Source organism: Zootoca vivipara, chromosome 7, assembly GCF_965207765.1.
Source record: "Zootoca vivipara chromosome 7, rZooViv2.hap1.1, whole genome shotgun sequence".
Taxonomy (NCBI): Eukaryota; Metazoa; Chordata; class Lepidosauria; order Squamata; family Lacertidae; genus Zootoca; species Zootoca vivipara.
In genome coordinates, this window is record NC_142590.1 from 33,683,139 (window position 1) to 33,706,370 (window position 23,232).

Genomic DNA, 23,232 nt, shown 5'->3' on the forward strand with positions numbered 1-23,232 from the left:
GGGCAACCGGCAGAGACCAGCGGAACACAAAGGGGAACTAGCGCGAGAAGAAGGGAAGAAGAACTAGCGTGTTCCTCCGCTCCCCCCCCACCTAGCCCGACAGAGCAGCATTTGACGGGGCTTCCGAACCCCCGTCAGATGCCGGCTCTGAGGAACGAAGGAAGAGAAAGCTGCCCTTTCTCTCCGTTCGTTCCTCTCCCCCCAGCGCCGACAGCAAAGGCAGGCAGGCAGGCGCCAAGGACAGGCAGGGGCTGTTGCCGCTTGTCTGCCTGCAGGGCAGTCTCAAGCAGGTCGGCCGCCCTGGCGCTGAGGGGCGGAGATTGCTCCGGCGCCCCCGCCCTCGCAGGGCACAGCATGGTTTCTGCGCAGAAATTTCTCTCTAGCATATGAGTTCCACTATTAAGGTAATGGCATACAACCCACACAGTTTCAGGTGTATTTTCATTACTTGCCCGCACCCCCGTGTTGTTTCCTATATGTACTTGCATTCCCACCTCCAACTCCTGCAATCAGACATACTTGGAAGTCCAGAGGCGCCCAGTTCACTTCCAACTTTTGAGACGCCTATCCAGCATATGAAAAGGTGCACAAATAAAACAAACATAATAAGGCACACAAATAAGAGTGACATCCTTGTCCCACCCCTCTTATTTACCCTGCCTGCAATACCATTTCCCCTTTTTTTACTGTCTTGCGTTTAACTGTATGCATCACAAAGCTGAGTTTGGTATCAACCCTTCGTTTCAGCGAATCTTACGATAAACACTTGGGCCCTGTGTGGCAGCTGAGGTGGGTTGAGCAGGACAGGGGAATAACAGGAGAAGACAAAGGGGAGATACTAGTCTCCATATCAGCAGACGGCAGAGTGACTAAGTGGTTTGTTCGGAAAGGATTAAGCTGCAATGGTAAGCGCTGTCACTTTAATCCAAACATTTTGGAATTACTTAAATGGTGTGTGTGTGTGTCTAATCTTTTTTATGCTCTTGCCTTTTTAATATTATTGCCAGATACTTTGGGTGCTACATGTTGAAAGGTGGGATAAAATAATAACAATTCAGTAATTAAGTTAGGGAATAATAAAGACACTCCCGGTTATACAGCACAGGGAACTACACATACGGGCTGTGATCCCACTGAGTGCACAAATGCCTTTATTTCATCTCTGATTACCAAAGTAAACCCCTATAGTAAACCAATGAACCCCTCGCATCCACAGCACGGCCTATGTGAACATGGAAACAGATTTCTGTACATGTATCACTAATCAGAAGGTGAATCCGCAAACAGATGCTTCCTGCTTACCTTTCCAAATCCAGCAACTAGAACTGTACGTATAGGTCTTTTAAAAAGAGGCCCAAATATTGTCAATCAGTTGTTTGGAAGGGGAGGCAGTAAACTGGAATTATTCACCTCTTTCCCCACCAAGCAGCTGGCCAATGGGATTTCAACTTATTTTAAAGAGGGCTGTTTGCAAATAGCCCTAGTTCTTTCTTATACAGTACTCACTAGCTCCAATAGTGGACAAGGAGAGTTTGTAACGACCATGTGTTGTGTAGAAGAGAAACAGTCCCTATAGCCCTCATAATGAAACAGGAGGTCTCACCATCTGTATGCATTTGTTTCTCCACTCAGATCTGATGAAACTCAAGCGAACAGCAAGTGACAAGAAAAAGGGAGGGGCAGAAAAGAAAAGCGAAGCACTGATATCTCGACAAGCTCCAGGATTATCCTTTGATTTCCATCCAAAGGTATCCTAATCTTTTATGATGTTTTCTGAATGTTTTGTCCACATAGATCAAAGTGATAATGTAGCTGAAGACAATGGACAGCAAGGAATTTGGGGGGGGGGTCCTGCTTGTTCCTCCTACTCATTGGTTGTTTCTGAACAAGTTTTATAGTTTTGCATGTTAGATTGACATAAAGAGCAGAGAATTTTGGACATCTTTCCAAAGACTGCAGAGATTTTATAACCCATCTGATGCTAAAAAATGTAGTAGTAGCCTCTCCTAATATTTCCAGGGAACCAGATGGAGGGCTCCCATCAAACAAAACAACGAGGATTGTAGCTCTGAGCTGATAGAATCAGCCACACTTGGGGCAAGGCTGGGTGCAGCGCCACTCTCTATCAAAACCCATTTCTGCTTAATCTACCTTAAAAGGAAAAGGAGAGGAGATACAAGCACACTTCAGGGGCTGGGAGCATTAACATAGTCAATAAACTGAAGGTGGCTTCACAATGTCATATTTCCCCTCTGCACGCACTGTCTTCCGAACATGTGAAACATGAACCTCTTTCATGCATTATTATGGTTTGTTGGATGTTGTTTGTTGGATGTCTGCTTTATTCCTGGAACATGTGGTTAGTTGGGACTTCTGGCTCAAGCCTTTGAGAATTCCATTATACTGGACTCTACTTTAAAAGGAAAGGAGAGAAGCAAGCCTGACATTTTCCTGCAGTGAAGATTCTAAAGAATATGCCCAATCTGGATAAAGTCAAAGACATTTACAGTAATTTGGTTTTGTTTCAGGACACTAATATATACTTGGCTGGAACTGAGGAAGGTTTTATTCACAAATGCTCTTGTTCTTACAATGAGCAGTACTTGGAGACCTACAGGGGACACAAAGTGAGTAAACATAAATAGAATTGGGTTGAATACGTAGATGCACAGATACACGCTGTCTTTAGTACCCTTTACACCAGTGATGGGGAACTTGTGGCTCTCCACATGTGGCTGGACTACAACCCCCATAATTCCTGACCAATGGCCATGCTAGCTGGTGCTGATGGGAGTTGTACTCCAGCTATGTATACCTGGAGGGCCACACAGGCTCCTAAGCCCACTTCACATATTCTCCTGACAGGATTCTTCAGGTACCAAATTCTCTGTGTTGGGTAAATCAATGACTAATGAACCACATACTTTAATAATACTTTCTTGAATACTGCATACGTAGTTTAGAAATCAAGGTTTCTCAACCAGACTAGGCCAGATGACTCTGGACCAACCATTTAAAACCAGCTATCTTCTAGGTCATTATACAAACTGGAATGCCAGGTTGTTGACTATAAACTAAACAGGTTCTGCCCTGATGCAAGATAAGGCAGCTGGTTGTGGGTGACAAGTGATAATGCACTTAGAAGTTCTCTTCCCCACTGAAATGAACAGGAGGAACCTTGGCTTCAAGTGGCAGCAAAGACTCACAGACACAGAGGTGTCTTTCAAAGCCATGCTACCCATAGCACTGGCAGGGGACTGAGGCCTGGTCCGTAACATCACATCCGACATTGGTAGCCTGGAACCATCAGTGCCCCAAAGGCAGCACCTCCTGAGCCTAGTGCCTCTGAAATATTGAGCCCCACAATACCAGATGCCCCTTATTGCCATCAGTGGCCAGGAAGCCAAACAGAGGCAACTGCTTGGCTCCAGACTTATAAGCTACCCCTTTAAGGCTTTTCCCTTCTCAAGAAAGGGTTGGAATCTGGGAGAAGGTCAGGGCTGAAAAAGAGATGAAGGGCCTTGGATGGAACTGAAAGTCCATTGGAGAAAGCTGCTATTCAAGTGATCTGTCCAAGGTGCTGCAAGCCTCCTTATCCTCTCCCAGACCTGCTTCCACACATCCTGCCTCACACTCTGTGTGGCTGAAGTTGACAGCTGCCCTAGATTTCCAGGATTCTGATCACCATACCAGATTGTCTCCCCTGAAACCTTCCTCCCCTCGAGCATTCCTGTTGCATTCCTGACCATATTTGGGGTTCTGTCTTCCTAAAGACAAGAGGAAGAGCACAGTAGTACAACTCCCATTGTTAGGGAGGCAATCCGATGGCATTGTGTCCCTCAATAATAGCAGGAGGGGTTGCCCCCTTGAACTAGTGTGTCTCGGAACACCTCTGCAAACTTCCTTGACAGTTATGAACTCAAAATGCTATTGTATAAATTTAAACATGCAGAGAAACCAAAGGAGGAAGCTTACATACACGCGAGGCACCGAGCAGAGCTAGGGCTCTCTTCAGTTTTCAAGAACCCTCTAGCAGGCCCTAACTGCCATTCTGCTTGCCTTTTTCAGCTAGCACAGCTACTGTGGTACAAACTGTAAAAGAGGCTTCTTCAGCTATGCATGGGTCTCCCCTGAGTGTATGAATTCAACATCTCCTTTGGATTCAGGCCAATCTGCTTAACCTAGCTAAAGCTGTGCCATCCATCACATACTGCTTAGAGAAGTTCATTGTCTCCCAAAATCTTGTTGGGCTTCAGTGCTGTGGTGCAGCATGCTTCTGCACTAATCTTTGAATATGTGTGTGTGTGTGTGTGTGATATAAAATGAAGCAATTACTCTTTCTCTCTCTATTTCAAGGGCCCGGTGTACAAGATAGCATGGAATCCATTCAGTACAGAAGTGTTTCTAAGCTGTTCTGCAGACTGGAGTATTATATTGTGGCGCGAGGATTCAGTCCGTCCTGTTTTGACTTTCAGTTCCACTGCCAATGTTATTTATGATATAGCGTGGTCTCCCACTTCAGCATATGTGTTTGCAGCAGCGAACGAAACCAGGGTGGAAATCTGGGATCTTAGTGTCAGCACGTAAGAATCAGCCATTTTCTTAAAATCAATTTATACATCTATGTATCTAAAAAGTTACTGTACCCAGTTACTCTTGAACAAAGTAAACACAGTGTATCATACATGGAATGCATTACAGTGGTACCTCGCAAGACGAATGTCCTGCAAGATGAATTTTTCGCAAGACGAATGCGTCTTGCGATCTGATGGTGACTTGCAAGATGAATTCATTTTGTGAAATCGCGGTTTCCCATAGGAATGCATTGAAATTTAATTAATTAAATTCGTCTTGCAAGGTACCACTGTACAAAATATGATCTTCTGCCATTGTATATATTTCCTGTTTGCTAAGCAGCTGTGTATCATTGGGAGAAACACTTGCACCTGATTCCTTAAAACCCAACTGGAAGGAGCTCCATGAATATAGCTTTTCTCCCTAGTGCTCAACTAAGGGGCCTAATCAGAGACCACAGCCAACTGGAATGGAGCAATGGGACAGGGCAGAACCAATGCTGCAGGGTCAAACATTTAGCTAAGGATATACATTATGCGGCTTCCTAACTTTAATGGTGTTATATACATCAGCATTACTAGCAGGAATAATTAGGGTAGTGTAGTGGAGGAAAGTAACTTGTGAGGCAAGCAAGCAAGCAAACAGCAAACAATAATACCGTAGTAGTTGTGGTAGTAACATATCTCACAATGGGATATCCCGCAGAGCTCTGCAGCCATCAGTTTTATACTGTATGCCATTGTTTTGCATGTAGCCTGGATCCCCTGATTGTGCATCCTGCCACTGGAACTGTGAAATTCACGGCTGTGCTTTTTGCTAAAAACGCAGATTGCCTTCTAATTGGCGACAGTGAAGGATCAGTCACTGTGTACGCACTAAGAAATATGATCCCTCCAGACAGTAAGAAGGTACGTTCTGCAACATTAAAAGCTGAAGTAGCCTACCCCAACCGAGGGCCCTTCTAATAGCTAACTGAGCCCCACTGCTGATTCACATGTGCATAGTGCAAGTTAATCAGTGTCCCTATGTTAACCAGCTGGACTATACTCTGTTTAGGTAGGCTTGCCTTACGTCAGGTAAATTCCTGACATGTCCTGGTTTTGGGGTGTAAAAATGGAGTCGGGGGGGATTTGGGTTCACTCCCAATTTTGGTGGGAACAACTTTGTGGGTGTCAGGAATTTTACTTTTTGAAATACGGCAACCCTAGTTTAGGTGCTGCAACTATGCCACAGCGTTCGACTACAAATGCCTCACAATACATGTTCAAGTTATGAGAGCTGGGAATGGTATGGAAATAGGGTGGGACCATCCACAAATGAGGTTGGAACATAGCTTCCCAAACAGCAGCGTTTCTGCCCAATAAGCCAAAGGCACGTTAGCAAAGCAACCTGCAGAAGGACTAGCCATTCATGAAAGGCGCTGCTGCTTAAACTTATGTTCAGCTGCATTCATGTGCAGAAGGAAGCTTAAGTGGCTTATTTTATTCCTCAGCACACCAGTAACATTTTTATAAACCACACAAGCCCAGCTTTATGATGTAGATGCAACTTTGGAATTTTTTTTTGTAAATTCTGAGACCACCTGGGTATAGGGAGTATATAAATTCTAATTCTAATAATATAAAGTTTTAGCTATAATAAGGCTTTTTCCATTCAGAACTTGACTACACTCAGAAAAGAACTAATGCAAACTCTTCCTACTTTTTTACCACTTGCTGTCGAATTATCAGGTTTGTTAACGTATATATCCACCTCCTTTTTGTCTTTTTCAGGTGGATGCTTTGCATGATATGATTGGCTCTGTTCTGACCAGTCCAGTGTAGATTTTTTACAGCAATATTCCATGAAAAAAGGATGCGATATTTAATGCCTAGCAGTTAATTATGCAACAACCAACCAACCAACCATTAAGTGTGTGTGAGTTTATATATGGGAATAAATTTGTTGGGAATTATTTTGAAATGCCACAGATGTTTGCTTGGGAAGTCCCAGTCTTTACACACACTGCTAAAGTGAGATACTGTAATCAATTCTTGCTACCAATGTAGTATAGTAAAACAATGTGCTGAAGACTCTCCAGGAGGCAGAAGCTAAACCTGCGTTATATGCTCTGGCAAGAAAATGCTTTTGTAAATACTATAGACACCTACATAGCATTTCATAGGTTATTGGAAAACATGGATTATTTGGGCAGGAGAAAAGGCCTCCAGATTATGTCCCAGCATCTAAACTTTGCAAATCCTGTCTCCTGACTCAAAAGTCTTGCATTTAAATACTCTTGCTTCCTTTGCAGCTACAGTAGAACCTTGGTTTTGAAGCATCTTGGAAGCTGAATGTTTCATTCACCGAAAACCTGGAAGTTATTGCTTCCATTTTTGAACGCGCCTCAGAAGTTGAACAGGTTCTGAGGCATGTTTCTCAATTTTCTGCATTGAAATTGCCGACCGCCCATTGTGCCTCAGTTGTTGAACGTTTCAGAAGTTGAACGGTCTTCCAGAACAGATTATGTTCAACAACCGAGGTTCCACTGTACAGTCCAGGAGAGCTGCCACACATGGGCATTATATTTAACTACAGTAACATTAAACTGGATTCAACAGTTTAGAAAAAGCACTGGATGTTTAAACAGATAAAAAATATAGACACATTAAGAAGCACATTATAACCCATTTCCATGTGCATTTTGCACATTTTTATGAAGAGACTGTGACAACTCTATTTCCTCTATGTTTCTAAATATACTATCTATTAGTGTTAACAGTGTGTTAATCATTATCCCAAAATGTGATAAGATGTTAGTTCCTTTCTTTTATTGAGTGGAAACATTTGTTTACTTACTGGTTCTACTAAGGAACAGAATGATCTTTTCAATGCATTTGTAAGCATCAAGGTAAATATTAGTGAACAAACATTTAGTTTTTTAATGCTGGAGAACATGGGTGATAACAGGAGTCAATAGGGGTCTTTGTGGTATATCTGCTATATGCAAGGTGTTAATCAGAGAACTTCTAATCTCTACTGTTTAGTACAAGGATTATATTTTAGTCAAAAAGTATTAGACTAACCTACACCACCAGCATCACAGGAGACAAAAAAAGTACCATTTAGCAAAGTCTAAAAAAATCCACATAGCGTACAATGAATGATAAATCAGCATGAGTAAAACTGAAAATAGTTTGGAGCGGGATGATTTTGCTAAGAAAAAAAATGGGCCACAAGGAAAGAGATAAGTACCTCTCCCTTTCCCATCTCTGAAATTCTGATCCAGATGGCAACTTCCTGCAATCTGCTTTGCATTTAAAAAACACAAAGCAAAACCCTTCAATGAAATCATCCACTTGACTCAGTACCATCTCAGACTCTATGGTCCCATGATGCTCAACTCAACATGGTGATAATGGTAAGGGGTTCACTCTACCGCAGTTACATAGGAAGTGGATCACATATAGCCATCCCCGGACGTGCCCCAAAGGATGAAGAATCAAAGGAAATTAAGAGCAACCCAGTGCTAGTCTCCCTTGGTTGTAGGGATGAGAGGAATGGGATCCTTGGGAAAGACGAATGTCAGCAAGATCTTTGCAGCTTGCAGGGACCAGGTGCTGTTTTAGTGATACTAAGCAGTGAAAGCGGTATATATAAGAAGGGAGGAGTGCTGCCCTGAGGGTTTGCTTTCAGGGAAAACTTAAAACAGATCCAGAGATTGTGAATACAAAAAATCAGACTTACTTTGGGCTTCCTTACAAATGGAGAGAATCTCAGAGCCACACACATTTTCCAGAAGTAAAACAGGACTGTAGCAAGATACCTCTGCTTCATCACCTTGAACTGTCTGCAACAGTGACTTTATCCATGATAATGAAAAATTCAGTGGTCTCAGAAACTGACATGGTTATCTCAAATTAGGTGGTATAACACACAACTATCAAGCATATGGAAAAGGCAATCAAGGGGAAATCTGTTATCAGGTATTCCAAGAATTAATCATAGACACTTTTCAAATTCTTTCCCAAATGCTAGTAAGTACACTTGTAATATATATATATATAAAATAGTGCCAGCGGAACAAATACAGATACGTATTATCATAGCAAGTTGTACTCTGGATCTAAATGCCGGGGGGGGGGGGGAGATGAAGCCAGGAGTTCCTTCAAAGCGTATTAAAAATGGCAAAGCAGCAAAGAATATATCAAATGGCTAAGCTTGCCCACTATTTAAAATGTTATAGTGGCTAATGGCATTTATTCTAAGGGAAGTGTACAATAAAACTGTTAGAAAGTGCATATTTGCAATGTTGATCTAAGGTGCGGGGCCCCCCATAAACACACTGCCCTGCTGTGTGTGTTGCTATTCTTAGACAATATAGCAACATATTATAACCTGAATCACCATTTGAGAGCAACCCAGGCGTGAATCCTAAAAGCACCTTAAACTGTTGCAAGAAATATTCGGCAAGCATTGTAAACATCATCAACCCCGTCATTTGGCAAACAAGAAAACAGGAGCAAGCTGTATAAATTGGCCTGTGGTCTTGGCTCCTGTCTTCAGAAGTCCCATCCTTTTCTTCCCTGCTCTGATTAGTCAGATACCGTTTCGGCAAGATGAAGGCTGCGGTGCTAGGGATGCTTTTGCTCTTTCTCTCTATGGCGATTTCTGAAGCAGCAGCGGAAAGAAAACTCTGCGGAAGGGACTTTGTAAGAGCTGTCGTCTTTACTTGCGGAGGGTCTCGCTGGAGGAGGCAGCTGACTCACTTTCCAAAAAGTCTCACAGGTAACAATTTGGATTATATGCGGTCCAAATACTACACACAGAATGTTTTTGCATGCAAAAGCCAGGGTTGGTGGATTTTCTTTGTTTATTTTTTAAAATGATCTATGCTGCACTCCCAACAGAAACATTAGGGCGGCTTACATAATTAAAAAAAAACCAAAAACAAAAACCCAGATCTATAATGACAAAGCAATTAAGTTTAAAACAGTAGGTAAAAACTGCCATGAACAGAATTGCACTTTAATAATTGCAAGCCTAGGTGCTAAAAGTCATTGGTGCTGAAAATATAAAGTAAGGTGTCAGTCAAACCTCGTAGAGGAAGAGTTCCATAAATGAGGTGGTGACTGGTGACAACTGAGGAAAGGCCTGTGCCCCACTTTGGATGGAGGGGGGCACTTGAACGATTATCTTAGTGAATAAATAGGGGTGTGTGGAGGCAAAAATCCCCACAGGTGCCCATGTCCCAAGCCATGCAAGGCTTTAAAGATAAGCAACAGGATCCTGTATAGTGCTTAGAAACAGCACAAATATTTATAATATAGTAATAAGCAATCTCATTTGGGGTTTGTACACAAGTATTTCTTAACTCTGGAAAACTGAGGCTTATTCCTGTGTCTTAAGATATACCTGAAGTAATAGCTTTGCTGTTATTTAGGTTCAAAAAAAATTAAAAACCAGTTCTGAAAGAGTTTATTAACAAGTACTGTATATCCTGGTACTGAGATGGTAACTGTCGAATCCTACAGAAGCCAAGCAGATTGGTTTTTGTATCTGTGGCCTTGGAAATAAAAATCCTATCTGGATATAGGAAAATATAGTAGAGAAGCTGATCCCTCACTTCCTCATTCCTCACATACCTTGTTTTTCAGCGGAACTAGGACAATCCTAGTGATAGGCGTCAATAGTGAAATTTTACTGTATGCCAAGTTTTCTTAGGATTGCATTCCCAGTATAGGCTGTAAATATTTCAGACCCAAATTAAAAGAAATAGATTGGGCAACATCAAAGTTGTCTTGATCATTGGACTGCCTGAAGTTCAACATCCAAAGTTAATTTCAGTTTATCTCCAGATTTCTTATTTTTATCATTTGCACGCAACAGGTCAAGAAAGCCACCTGCATTCACCACTTGACACAAATGACTCAACAGGTGCCAATGAAAAGGTGATCCAAAAGCCAGAATACCTAAGCAAAGAATTCATCCAGTCCAGTTCTGAAGCTGAAGGAGATCTATGGGGCACGGAACGAAAGTCTATACACAAAAGGAATGAAGATATTATGCGACTCACAGCCACTTGCTGTCTGGTCGGCTGCAGCGACAGCACCATAAGTTCACTGTGCTGAAAATGTATCAGACAGTGGCATGTATGCTATTTCATAGCTAACAATACATCAGAAACATCTAGAAATAGGTATTTTTGATATCCTACTTTGTAGTTCCGAGCTCTGAAGTACTTCCTAAGTGCCATTCCATTTGGGATACTGTACAAATTGAGAAACGGTCTTTTAACATCTGTATTTCAAACAGCTCTCTTTTCCGTAGTTCCTGCTTTCACAATAAATTTGCAGTTCGCAACATGGCTTCTGCTGTTCCTTCTTGCCAGTGCAGTGCTAGGCTTGGAATTAAAAAAAGAAGACACCCACCAAAAACCCTCTGACACTGATTAAGTTCTGTTTACTCAGGGAGTCTTAAGAGCAAATACCAGTTTCTAGATAAGGGACCTGTACCTTAAGTGACAGATTACATGCAAAGCATCCCAGGTTCAATTCCTCCCATCTCCAGGTAGAAATACTCCTATCTGAAATCCTAGAAGGCAGGTGCCAATCAGAGTAGACAATAAGGAACTTGATGAACCAATGGTCTAACCATGTATGAGACAGCTTCTAGGAACAGACAACTTACCGGTACTTCTGACCAAACCTGTCTAGATTAACTTCAGGATGAATGAACGCCAGAAAAGCTTTTCCTGGTATTATGTCTACCATTTTTTATTTTCATTGCAAAATATTTGATGAATATTTTATACCTTTTGTGTAAACCGCTTAGAAGTTGTTGTTTTTTTAAAAAAATTAAGTGCCATATAAATTTTGCTAAATAAAACGAGGGTGGGAAATTGGAATAGGGAAAACACTGGAGGAGATAATCCAATAGATTTGGGGGCGGGGGGCAGAAGGGCGCTAAGTTTTTGGAAGCAGGGCTTACCAGTAAAGGCAGGGACATCAGTGTCTTAAAAATAATACATCAACTATTTTTTGCTTCAACAAAACTTTTGAGCTGTTTTAAGCGGTACAACAGCTGGAACCAGTGGCCAACTAGGCTGCCATGTTCCCTCGCAATGCTACAGTTGAAATAACAGCATGTCATGATGTAGCGTTCATTCCACATGTGTTGTTTGTAAGACGAGATGGCAGGCTCCATTGGCTCACTGTGATATGAAGTAAATGTGCTAGAGTCAGCTTTACCGACAACAATCAGATATGTGTCATCATGCCAGCCAGACAGCACAGTCCTCATAGCCCCTTGTCATAATGCGAGCCAAATACCAGAGGTGAGCCAAGCACTGACTCTCCAGGCTCTTCCTTAAAACTTTAGCTAAAACTTTAGCTAAAAAATTATCCACACTTTGCCTTCAGACTATTCAGTTTCAGCTACTGGACAAAGTTCACTTTTAAGAAGCTGGGTGCTCCCTTGCACAGTGGAGCCCATATCAAGCCTTTTAAAAGGGCAGAAAGGGAAACCTTAAGAAAGTTACCACCACCATCACCCATTGCGTATGGTTAAGGGTAGGATTGAAATTGCCTTTTAACGGAGACATAATACACACCGTCCTGCAAATGCAAAAATGAGAGTTCACACATAAAGCAAAAGGGCCACACTTCGAGGAAATCACCTTGATAAGAACAGACAAGTGTAAACTGGTTCTGTATTTTGATACTTTTTCAAGAACATAAACACAATGAATTAGGCCTCATGCACACCCATTATGATATCACTAATACGATACAGAGTCCAACCGTGGGGATGTTTACATGATCAAACACTGCACTTCCACACCAGAAATGAGAACTGCACAAGTGGTATTAACACCTGTTATCTTCAGAGTAATAAGCACCCTTCATGCTCACAGAGAAGAACTAATCTACTGGTTTGGCCAGTCTACGTATGCAGAGCGATCTTATGCAGGTTATTCAATGCAGCTTGTTGCTTGTAAGCGTACATAGGATTGCAGCCTAAAAATAGTATCTGTCTATTTGGTCACATAGACCTTTTAATTGCTACTCGGAGTAAACTGCAAAGACATTTGCGAGAGCAAATAGAGATCTATTTTTGAAGGCGTATGAGCAAAAAGTATCACTTGTAGTATCCCAGAGGCACCTGCTTCCAATCTGCATGCTCTGCTTGTCAAGTTGTCCAATATGTATAATCACAATAATTTTATACCTTGGTATCATCAGGTCTTTTATTCGAGCCTTAATTACCTAAGAGAGAGAGAGAGAGAGAGAGAGAGAATATTAAATTCATGGTCTCATAAGCAAACTAATATAAACTACCTAGGATACAATACAGCTCCGTTCAAATGTTTAATTTACTCTAGTGGCAGGAATCTAAATACACCAGTGATGCATTGCACTTCAAATAACTTAAGACAATTTCACATCTGCATGGGACTTAAAGTGCTTAACTGGATGGATTTTGTCCTGTAAAATTAGCTGGTAGTCAAAACAGCCTGTTCCTGTAGATGCTTTACATGGAAGCCCTACATGGAACTTAATCCCAAGTAAGTGTGAATACGCCAAAGTCAGAAAAGCTAAAGCACAGAATGAACTCAGGCTCGCCAGAGAGGTTAAAAGCAACAAAAAGGGCTTTTATGGGTATGTCCGTAGCAAAAGGAAAAACAAGGAAACAGTGGGGTCACTCAGAGGAGAAGATGGTGAAATGCAAACAGGGGACAGAGAAAGGGCAGAACTCCTCAATGCCTTCTTTGCCTCAGTCTTCTCCAAGAAAGAAAACAACGCCCGACCTGAAGAATATGGAGCAGATGATTCAGCAGGGGAAACACAGCCCAGAATAAGTAAGGAGGTAGTACAAGAATACTTGGCTAGTTTAGATGTATTCAAGTCTCCAGGGCCAGATGAACTACATCCAAGAGTATTAAAAGAACTGGCAGAGGTGATTTCAGAACCACTGGCAATAATCTTTGAAAATTCCTGGAGAACAGGCGAAGTTCCAGCAGACTGGAGGAGGGCAAATGTTGTCCCTATTTTCAAAAAGGGGAAAAGAGAGGACCCAAACAATTACCGCCCAGTCAGCCTGACATCAATACCAGGAAAGATTCTAGAGCAGATCATTAAGCAAACAGTCTGTGAGCACCTAGAAAGAAACTCTGTGATCACTAAAAGTCAGCATGGGTTCCTGAAAAATAAGTCATGTCAGACTAATCTGATCTCATTTTTTGACAGAATTACAAGCCTGGTAGATGAAGGGAACGCTGTGGATGTAGCCTATCTTGATTTCAGCAAGGCCTTTGACAAGGTGCCCCATGATATTCTTGTAAAGAAGCTGGTAAAATGTGGGCTAGACAATGCTACCATTCAGTGGATTTGTAGCTGGATTACTGACCGAACCCAAAGGGTGCTCATCAATGGCTCCTCCTCATCCTGGAGAGTAGTGACTAGTGGGGTGCCACAGGGTTCTGTCTTGGGCCCAGTCTTGTTCAACATCTTTATCAATGACTTGGATGATGGGCTTGAGGGAATCCTGAGCAAGTTTGCAGATGACACCAAGTTGGGAGGGGTGGCTAACACCCCAGAGGACAGGATCACACTTCAAAATGACCTTAACAGATTAGACAACTGGGCCAAAGCAAACAAGATGAATTTTAACAAGGAGAAATGTAAAGTACTACACTTGGGCAAAAAAATGAAAGGCACAGATACAGGATGGGAGACACCTGGCTTGAGAGCAGTACATGTGAAAAGGATCTAGGAGTTTTGGTTGACCACAAACTTGACATGAGTCAGCAGTGTGATGCAGCAGCTAAAAAAGCCAATGCAATTCTGGGCTGCATCAATAGGAGTATAGCATCTAGATCAAGGGAAGTAATAGTACCACTGTATTCTGCTCTGGTCAGACCTCACCTGGAGTATTGTGTCCAGTTCTGGGCACCACAGTTCAAGAAGGATACTGATAAGCTGGAACGTGTCCAGAAGAGGGCAACCAAAATGGTCAAAGGCCTGGAAACGATGCCTTATGAGGAACGGCTTAGGGAGCTGGGTATGTTTAGCCTGGAGAAGAGAAGGTTAAGGGGTGATATGATAACCATGTTCAAATATATAAAAGGATGTCATATAAAGGAGGGAGAAAGGTTGTTTTCTGCTGCTCCAGAGAAGCGGACACGGAGCAACGGATTCAAACTACAAGAAAGAAAATTCCACCTAAACATTAGGAAGAACTTCCTGACAGTAAGAGCTGTTCGGCAGTGGAATTTGCTGCCAAGGAGTGTGGTGGAGTCTCCTTCTTTGGAGGTCTTTAAGCAGAGGCTTGACAGCCATCTGTCAGGAATGCTTTGATGGTGTTTCCTGCTTGGCAGGGGGTTGGACTGGATGGCCCTTGTGGTCTCTTCCAACTCTATGATTCTATGATTCTATGATTCTATGATTCTATACGATTGCAGCCCTAGCATTTCTGGTAGCTGTGAGTGGGGGCATGGGGATTCTCCTTATCATTGGGGGCACTGATTGGTGGGTGACCTGTTTTCAAGTATTAAGCCTCCCTCCCCAATACAGAACACTACTACAAAGTAGTTTTTGGCAGTCTCCTTGATGTAACCAAAATCTTGAGTTCTGTTTGTGCAATGGGACTTCTGCTTCCTCTCTGCACCCTATATAGGCACCTCGAAAATTTGCTCTGGAGGGTCCCCCAATGCGGGGCTGGAAGGAACAGGTGAGGAAGAGGAAGTTGCAATTGTGCACAAGGACATCTGTTATGTGAGTGGAGCTGCATCATTGGATACAGCCATATGAATCTATATCTATATCCAGCGCTTGTGAAGCAGATAATGCATTTTGGTCTCAGGTGAGTCTCAGGGACAGGGTTCAGCACTTGGCATCACTGGGAAGCTGCTGATGCCTGCCAAGGGACCCTGCTTAATATTCCATCAGGTGGCTGGATCATGCCACCCTTTTAATTTATCACAATGCCCCTGACTAAGAATCATTTGGGGCATTTTGGGAAATTTAAAGGTTGACCAGAGACGGCTGCCCAGTGATGCTTATAGCACTACTACTGCAGCTAGAGAAGCCTACCAGGGCCCACTGACAGAGGAGGAGCCCCTCAGTCTAGTGTGGCTCAAGCCTGTCTTGAAACCACAACTTCTGACTCCAGTGCCAGTTGATGGCCATAAACTGATGTGATTAAAAAGGAAAAGGGGAGACACTCAGCATTTGCTCAAATATGCTCTTTGACCCAGAAAACTAGAGAGAGGGGGGGAGAGGAGATCAATGGCAGGTCATGCAGAACAGAGAAGACTCGCATTCCTGATAGAAGATGCAGCTACAGATTTCTCAGTTAGCATCAGCACACATGGAAACTAGCTGTACCACTACATCCAAGATACAAAATCATAAGCTGGGCAATGTGGTAACTATCCAAGAAGCAGCTGACCTACAAGGTTAACTAGATTCATCTCCTTACACAAACATCTTAATATATCCCTTCATAGGTCATAAAGTTGAACTCTTGTATCCAAAAGCTGTTCTGAGCAGAGCTTTCTATAGGATATACCTCCGATATACTTTCCAACTTTGCTTTACTAATAAATTGTGTACCTCAGAGATGGTCTTTGTCATTTGTCTGCACAACTCGGCTTCATATTTTTCCTCTTGAAGATAACTTGTTACCACATCCTTCAAGATATTATTCACAGTGCTCACCGGAAAGTACTTTGCAGGACCTGGAGCACAGTAATAATAATAATAATAATAATAATAATAATAATAATAATAATAATAATAATTTATTTATACCCCGCCCATTTGGCCGTGTTCCCCCAGCCACTCTGGGCGGCTTCCAACAAAAATGAGAGAGCCCACAGAGAGAGCTCACACCATTATTTTGGAAGGCTGTGATAATTTTTTTTTTTGGGGGGGGGTTACCAACTGTGCACACATTTACCCAGTGAAACAATGACTTAGTCCAGTGGTGGCCAAACTCGGCCCTCCTGCTGTTTTTGGACTACAACTCCCACCACCCCTAGCTAACAGGACCGGTGGTCAGGGATGATGGGAATTGTAGTCCCAAAACAGCTGGAGGGCCAAGTTTGGCCACCACTGACTTAGTCCAAGGGCCCCCACACTACAGTCTGTGGACCACTGGGGGCCTGTGAGCTTCTGTCAGGTAGCGTGTCTGTGAAGAACACTTACAAGATTATAACCTTTTTAAAAAAACAAATGACACTCCTCCCTCCCTCCCTTTAGTTTAAATAAGTATTGCTACAAAAGCATAATGTATATCCTAAGGTACTCAAGCACAATGTTTTACTTGGTCAAATAAATCCACCGTTTTAATTTCAAAGCCTAAGTATTCTAGTTTTCCATTTTATTCTCCACCAAATAGGAATCATATCCTAACATGGAATATCTCTCATTTTAAAGAATTTTTTTTGCCGTTTTATGGCAAAAATAGATCATGCGCTGTGTCACACAGAATGCCCAGGTGACTCCTCAAGAGGCTTATGAGCAGAAGCTTGCCTCAGGCAGCTTTCTAAATTAGTTCATATACTGTACACTGCATCTATGGCTCCCCCCCCCCCCAGCAAAAAGAAAAGCTCCAGTCTTTCCAATTTATTTGATCATTATACCACAATAGTCATACTTGAATGTTTGGTGATAAGCTGCTTGTACGTTGCAGAAATTACCAACAGTAGGATATACTTTGTCTGCCCTAAGGCTATTACTGTTGTATACAAAAGATTTAAGATTTAAATTGTTTATTTGTCACATATTGCTATTCTTGTTTGTTCCTCAGTTGCAATGTATTCATTGTAGGATGACTGCAATAATGTAAACAGTGGCATAAAATACAACAAATAAATACGATAAAGATGATGATGATAATAATTAATATTACTTTTATTATTTGTATAGTGCTACAGAGAGTGGGACTAGGCTATTAACAAGAAAGTGAGTAAGATAAAGAAACTTACCCAACTGGTATGTGTTTTCCATCTGAACCCCGGGGCGAAGAATATCATCATGGTGGCCAGGTTCGTCCATGTAAGACACTGTACTTATGGAGCTGAAACCGAACCCAGTAATAATTGTATTAAAAGTGACTTGTTGAAAGCTGCATTGATTTTTTTAAAAAGCCCACCTATCTTAGATTCCAAGTCACCGGTGAGGAACCATTGGCCTTCCAGATGTTGCTGAACTACAACTCTCATCAGCCCCAGCAAGGCCAATGCGCAGGGATGATGGAGTTGTAGTTCAGCAACCTCTGGAAGGCCAAAGACTCCCAACATCTGCTCTAAGCTCTACCATTCCTTCCATTTTCCCTTTCTTTTTTTAAAAAAATAATTTCTATTAAAGATTTCTTCGTTTACAAAAATACATGCATTCTCTTTTTTAATACAGTGGTACCTCGAGTTACAAACGCTTCAGGTTACAAACTCCACTAACCTCGAAGAGTGACCTCAAGTTGAGAACTTTGCCCCAGGATGAGAACGGAAATTGTCTGCCGGCGGTGCAGTGGCAGCAAGAGGCCCCATTAGTGAAAGCACGCCTCTAGATAAGAACAGTTTCAGGTTAAGAACGGACCTCCAGAACAAATTAAGTTCGTAACCAGAGGTACCACTGTAATTGTGTTTTCTACAGATAAGTTTCATTTGTTGTGAGACATTAGTGTTGTATGCAGTATTAGGTTAGGAAGAAAAGAGAGGGAGAGTAGGGAGGGTCCATGGGATGGGGTAGGGTGGTGATGCTTCTATTCTTCTATTTCGTGTATGTATGGGGGTTTGTGTCAGCATCACTTGTGTGGGTTCTCTTTCTATTCACTGGTTATAGTTCCTTGTTGGTGAGGGAGATTGGGAGGTGGCCTAGGGTGTGGTTGGTTGTCTTTGGTTGGCTGTAGTGAGATTTCCATTTTCCTTTTCATCTCTCCTTGCGCCGAAGCATATGACGACACATCACAGTATTTGTGCATGGCCAGTTAGGGCAGAACTACATGCTGTGAAGAAAATGTGAGTTCTGATTTTTAGCCCTTTCATCAGGCCACTTGACTGCTACTCTTACATCTGGAGCATGGGTGCCCCTCATCGCCCTCTTGCATAGCCTTGGATAACCTTTTGCATAACCTCTTGCATAACACAGCTCTTCATTTACCTAAAGCAGGCACGAGGTTCAAAGCAGCTGAAAGCCCGATGGGTTTCCCACCCATTACCAGCCACCCCCATGTAGAAAAAGAATAACTGAGCATGACATTTGCAAAAAGCCTGAAGAATAGTTTTTATACTGTCCAGATGGAATGATCTTGGGAAGAAAAGTCAGAAAATGATAAATATGCTACTCACTCTTTGTTTCTTCCAAAAAATTCTTTCGCCCTGACTTCATGGCTTCCTAAAGAGGATATGCTGCCTCTTTTCTTTAACAAGCGGGCCGCTTTTTCCTTCATTGTGTCCGACATGTTTTCTAGATACAGGAAATGTATTTTTTAAACACAATCGTGACCTAAAAGTATATAGGCATCTGGTGTCAGAGCCATGCCTCTTACACAAGGTATTGTAACGAGAGTCTTTGGAAATGCACAGAGTCTGTGAAGTGGAAGCATGAGTGGTTATACCTAGGTATTGGGAGAACTCCCCAAAGGATTGGCTCAATGGTTTCAATAATCATTCCATTATCAGGGGGGAGGGGGGGTGTCAACAAACTAAATATAATTAGCAAAGATTATGGCAATTTTACTCCACTCGGTGCCCTATTCTGGGATATGTTGATTAATCTTCCGAGGCTTTAGGAAATGGCTGCAAATCGACAAAGGGAGGGATACTCCTTTGGGAATTGCATCTTCAGCTTGCTCCAGGTTTGCTTCCCATCAGGAAAGGCAAAGGAAGTTTTGAGGAACCACTGCTTCAAGGTGTTGCAGGTTCCTCAAGAAGATGGTAGCCAAGCCAAGCCTTCTGGGACTGTTGCTTCTTGGCAAGCAGCCAAGGCCTACAGAGCACTTCCACAACAGCAGGAGCCACTCCAAGTGTTGCCGAGGATGCTGGAAGTGCTGCAAGGCTTTGGAAATGGGTGAGAAGTGCTGTGGAACATTTTTTTTAATGCCACAAAAGAGACCACAGCTGCCCGATTCAGAAGGACTGTTTGTGGAACATACGTAAGTCCTGACAGACAGACAGAAGGCCTCTCTAGTCCAGCATCCTGTTCTCACAGTGGCCAATCAGGTGCCTATGGGAAGCCCCAAAGCAGCACATGAGCACAACAGCACCACCCTCCCTACTTGAGACTCCCAGCAACTGGTATTCAGAGGCATTCTGCTGGTGGCAAGGGAGGTAGAACACAACCACCAACTTCCATCTGTGTGTGTATTTAGTCTCTCCTTATAAGGCTTAGTATCTTTTCAGCATTGTCCTCCATACTTCAAGAAATGACTTACTATACTGTAAATAAATTCAATCTGTACACAACAAAAAAGTGACAAGGCAAGGCCTTACTCGGAAATAAAAAGCAACCAAAAGTCTCAACAAATTTATTATGGCATTATTCATATACTAGATTCCACCTCAGAAGATGCATGCACTCTACTCTCACAACCTTATTCTAGAAAAATGGTAAGTAATGCCATAATTTTTGCTGCTTTTGCTATAACGGACTAATGTATATACCCCTCTGAAAGAAGAACGAAGTTTATTCATGAACAGCGGCATGCCACTTAGAAGAACTGAACCATTCATTTGGCTTGCCTCCTCCTCCTCCTCCTCCTCCTCCTCCTCCTCCTCCTCCTCCTCCTCCTCCTCCAATTCTTCTCATAAATTGGCATTAAGCATGCACACACATAGGAAACAATACAAGTCCTTTCCATACTGCTGTTGTAAGCTAAGGATCGCCTGAAGCCTCCTGAAGCGGACTGGCACTCTGAACAACAAATAACAATTACAAATTGCCCATCCCGCTTTGTAATGGCGTGGGGAGAGGAGAAAGAAGTGCAGCCACCTCAGCTGCTCTTGTGCAACTCATGAGCCACCTCTGTGGCACACTTTGTGTGTATTTATTACAAGTCCACACACTTCCTTCTGCCTGCACATTTAGTCTCTCCTTAGGAAGATGCAGTATCTCTTCACTATTGTCCCTCGGACTTCCAAGAAATGACTTCTTGTGGGGCAATGAGAAAAGGCGAGAGATATACTATTCAAATGCAAATGATTAGAACGGGGAGGCTCCAGAAGAAAATTAGCCTTCCTCTGTACACAGCTACAGCATGAAGATTAACATCTCTCTTTTAAATACCAGAGCTAAGGGCCCCTGTGCCTTCAACTACTACGGGTGGGACAGGCAGAAAGCCAATACATGAAGATTACCCCCACTGCTGCAAATTCCCGGTGTGTGTGTGTGTGTGTTCCTCAGTTGAATTTCTGGATTGTAGCCGCCCAAGTTCTCTTGCGAGTACGTGCACCTTAAACCAATGGATTTAGGTTTGTCACGTCCATTAATTTAAGTGGGCCTACTCTGAATGTAACCGCGCAACAGGTAGAACCCCCCGCCTATGACGCGGCTGCAAGAGCCCTGCCGGAATGGGGGCGCGCGCTGGTGGGAGGCCACTCCGCTTCCCGCCTTTCTACTGCCCCAGGCGACACCCCCGTTTTCGGGGGGTCCCCCAACAAGCCTCCCGCCGGCGCGTCCTTACCTTTCCTCTTCCTTCTTTTGCTGCTGCAGCCTGCAGGACGGAGCCGCAGCTGTTGCTGGTTTCCAGGGTGACCAATCACCCCCGGAGGCTGCTGCAGCCGCGGAAGGCAGTCCCGGCGCTGCTGCCTCCGCCCTCAGGGCGGGAAGAGGCGGAGGACAGCCGGTCTCCGCTTCCCGCCTTGCGCTCGCGTCCAATGTGGCTTTGCCGGGCGGGAAGAGGCGCCTGGAGCGCAGCTCTTGCAGCAGCAGGAGCAGCGCGCTCCCTCCTTTCCTTGGCTGTTTCTCAGTTTCACCCCGGAGCCTAGCTTTTTAACTGCGCTCCAGTCGTTGGGCTCGGGCTCAGAGGTCTTGTGAGGCACGTCGTGACACGGGTAGGAACGTCGGCAGCTGCCCTCGTCATTAAAAAGGAGCATTGGAAAGTCACCTCGCCAAAGGAACCGTGTGGGGAAAGCGCTGTGTGGTCTCCAGGAGCTGCTGTCCGTGCGCCTTGATGCTCCTGAGATTTAGCAAAATCCCTGCCTTGCTCCCTGCGTGGCTGTTTTACATGCTACTACGGTACTGGCCGGTCCCTTTCAGGGCCAACTCCCGATTATCCACTTTGGTGCAGGAATAGAGAACGCTCTAATTAAAAGCCGTAGCCTCGTATTACAATATAAGCGTTTATATGCCACGCACCCTGTATAAGGTGTAGAAAGCCAAAGAATATACCAGATTTTCTGCGTAATAAAAATGCTTTCCCCGCTCCTTTAAGCGGTCTTGTGTATAAAATGACGAACTAACAAAGAATAATCTAGTGCACCTGTGGGCCTCCAGATTATGAGAGTGAACGATACTCCCCAAAAAGTATGGAGAGCACAAAGTTGGGAAAGGCTGGTGCAGACTTTGGGGCTATAATAACCCTAAATTCCCATTTCTCAGTTTCCTCCAATATCCATCTCCTCATTTCAGATCTGCTTTAAATAACAGACTGTGGGAAGAGAGTCTGGGTAGGGTAGTTAGTTGTACTGCAACCAAATCCTATACATGCATACTTGGGAGTAATTTCCATGGAATACAATAATTGTTTCTAGGAGACATGTATAGAATGGCACTGTAAATATTGTAAATGACTTCTAGGGGGAAATAATTCAGCACAAACATAAAACATTTTTAGATTTGTCATTTATTTTCAAGGGGGGAAATCACATTTCAAGTACAACTTATTTAATTTTGTTCTTATGTATAGAATTTAATAAACTTTGTTCTGAAATGGGGACCCTATTTCTTGTATAATATCATGTATGATAAATAATTGCATATTCAGGATTTTGTGAAATGGATGATTAGAGGGAAATCATGATGGAAAGACATTTATAAAAATCATTATTTACAAAAAAAATAGACATTTGTATTCTAATCTATAAGGAAAGAAACACTGAAAATATGTGGTTTTATGATTATCTTCAACAAGTCAATACGACACATTCATATTACCAGTGGTCAGATATAAAGCTTTGCTGCAGTGTTTCTGATGCAACAAACCTATATAGTTTACAATTTTTCTCTGAGACCATCAGGTTAGCAGCAAAGCTTTCATAACAGACTAAGCAGTAAACAGGGCCAACTAGACTAAAAGGATAGTATATTTCATTGCACACGTAGGCTGAGAAGTCCAGACTTTTAAACAAAAATGTTTAAAAATATACATGTGTATTTTAAGTCCACAAATATCTATAAACAGTTTATACACAAGGTTTTTTTAATTATAAAATGATATAGTTCGATATCTGATAAAACACCAGGGAATCTAATTCAGGTTTCAAAATTCCTTTAGGGTTGAAATCGCAGCTAAGAATTAAGACCCAAGGCCTGCAAATGCTTATACACATGCTTAATTGCATGCAAGTCAATAGTGCTTTTGAAAACATGTGTACAACAGTTTGGCAGGATTGGAGTTTAGCATTTTAGTTTGATTGAGCCAGGTAATTAAATTAAAAAAGTGTGTGCCGACAAT

General features: G+C 42.7%; 3 protein-coding genes across 8 annotated transcripts in view; 2 read left to right on the forward strand and 1 right to left on the reverse strand.

Moving 5' to 3' along the window:
• Positions 1-6,529, forward strand: part of DNAI4 (dynein axonemal intermediate chain 4) — a 29,285-nt gene extending 22,756 nt beyond the window's left edge. For 2 of the 6 annotated variants that reach the window (XR_015951019.1, XR_015951020.1), the window contains 6 exons: positions 748-905; positions 1,633-1,748; positions 2,529-2,627; positions 4,357-4,583; positions 5,404-5,483; positions 6,348-6,529. Coding sequence is in view for 4 of the 6 variants with exons in the window: in XM_035122853.3 (XP_034978744.1) it covers positions 748-905; positions 1,633-1,748; positions 2,529-2,627; positions 4,357-4,583; positions 5,330-5,483; positions 6,348-6,398 (805 nt within the window). In the remaining 2 variants the exon portion in view is untranslated. Of the gene's footprint in view, positions 1-747; positions 906-1,632; positions 1,749-2,528; positions 2,628-4,356; positions 4,584-5,329; positions 5,484-6,347 lie in introns of all 6 variants that reach the window. The other 4 variants (XM_035122853.3, XM_088673928.1, XM_060276831.2 and 1 more) reach the window with 2 other exon arrangements.
• A 1,950-nt stretch (positions 6,530-8,479) lies between these two features.
• Positions 8,480-10,917, forward strand: INSL5 (insulin like 5). Its single transcript, XM_035124201.3, has 3 exons — positions 8,480-8,540; positions 9,154-9,342; positions 10,444-10,917. Exons 2-3 carry the CDS (start codon positions 9,174-9,176, stop codon positions 10,683-10,685), a joined length of 411 nt encoding a protein of 136 aa, XP_034980092.1. The 5' UTR covers positions 8,480-8,540; positions 9,154-9,173; the 3' UTR covers positions 10,686-10,917.
• A 1,330-nt stretch (positions 10,918-12,247) lies between these two features.
• DYNLT5 (dynein light chain Tctex-type family member 5) lies at positions 12,248-21,799 on the reverse strand. The gene is made up of 5 exons (XM_035122884.3): positions 21,241-21,799; positions 18,908-19,025; positions 17,546-17,637; positions 16,170-16,294; positions 12,248-12,821 (listed from the first exon to the last, which is right to left on the reverse strand). Exons 2-5 carry the CDS (start codon positions 19,018-19,020, stop codon positions 12,618-12,620), a joined length of 534 nt encoding a protein of 177 aa, XP_034978775.2. The 5' UTR covers positions 19,021-19,025; positions 21,241-21,799; the 3' UTR covers positions 12,248-12,617.
• Positions 21,800-23,232: the final 1,433 nt, after the last annotated feature.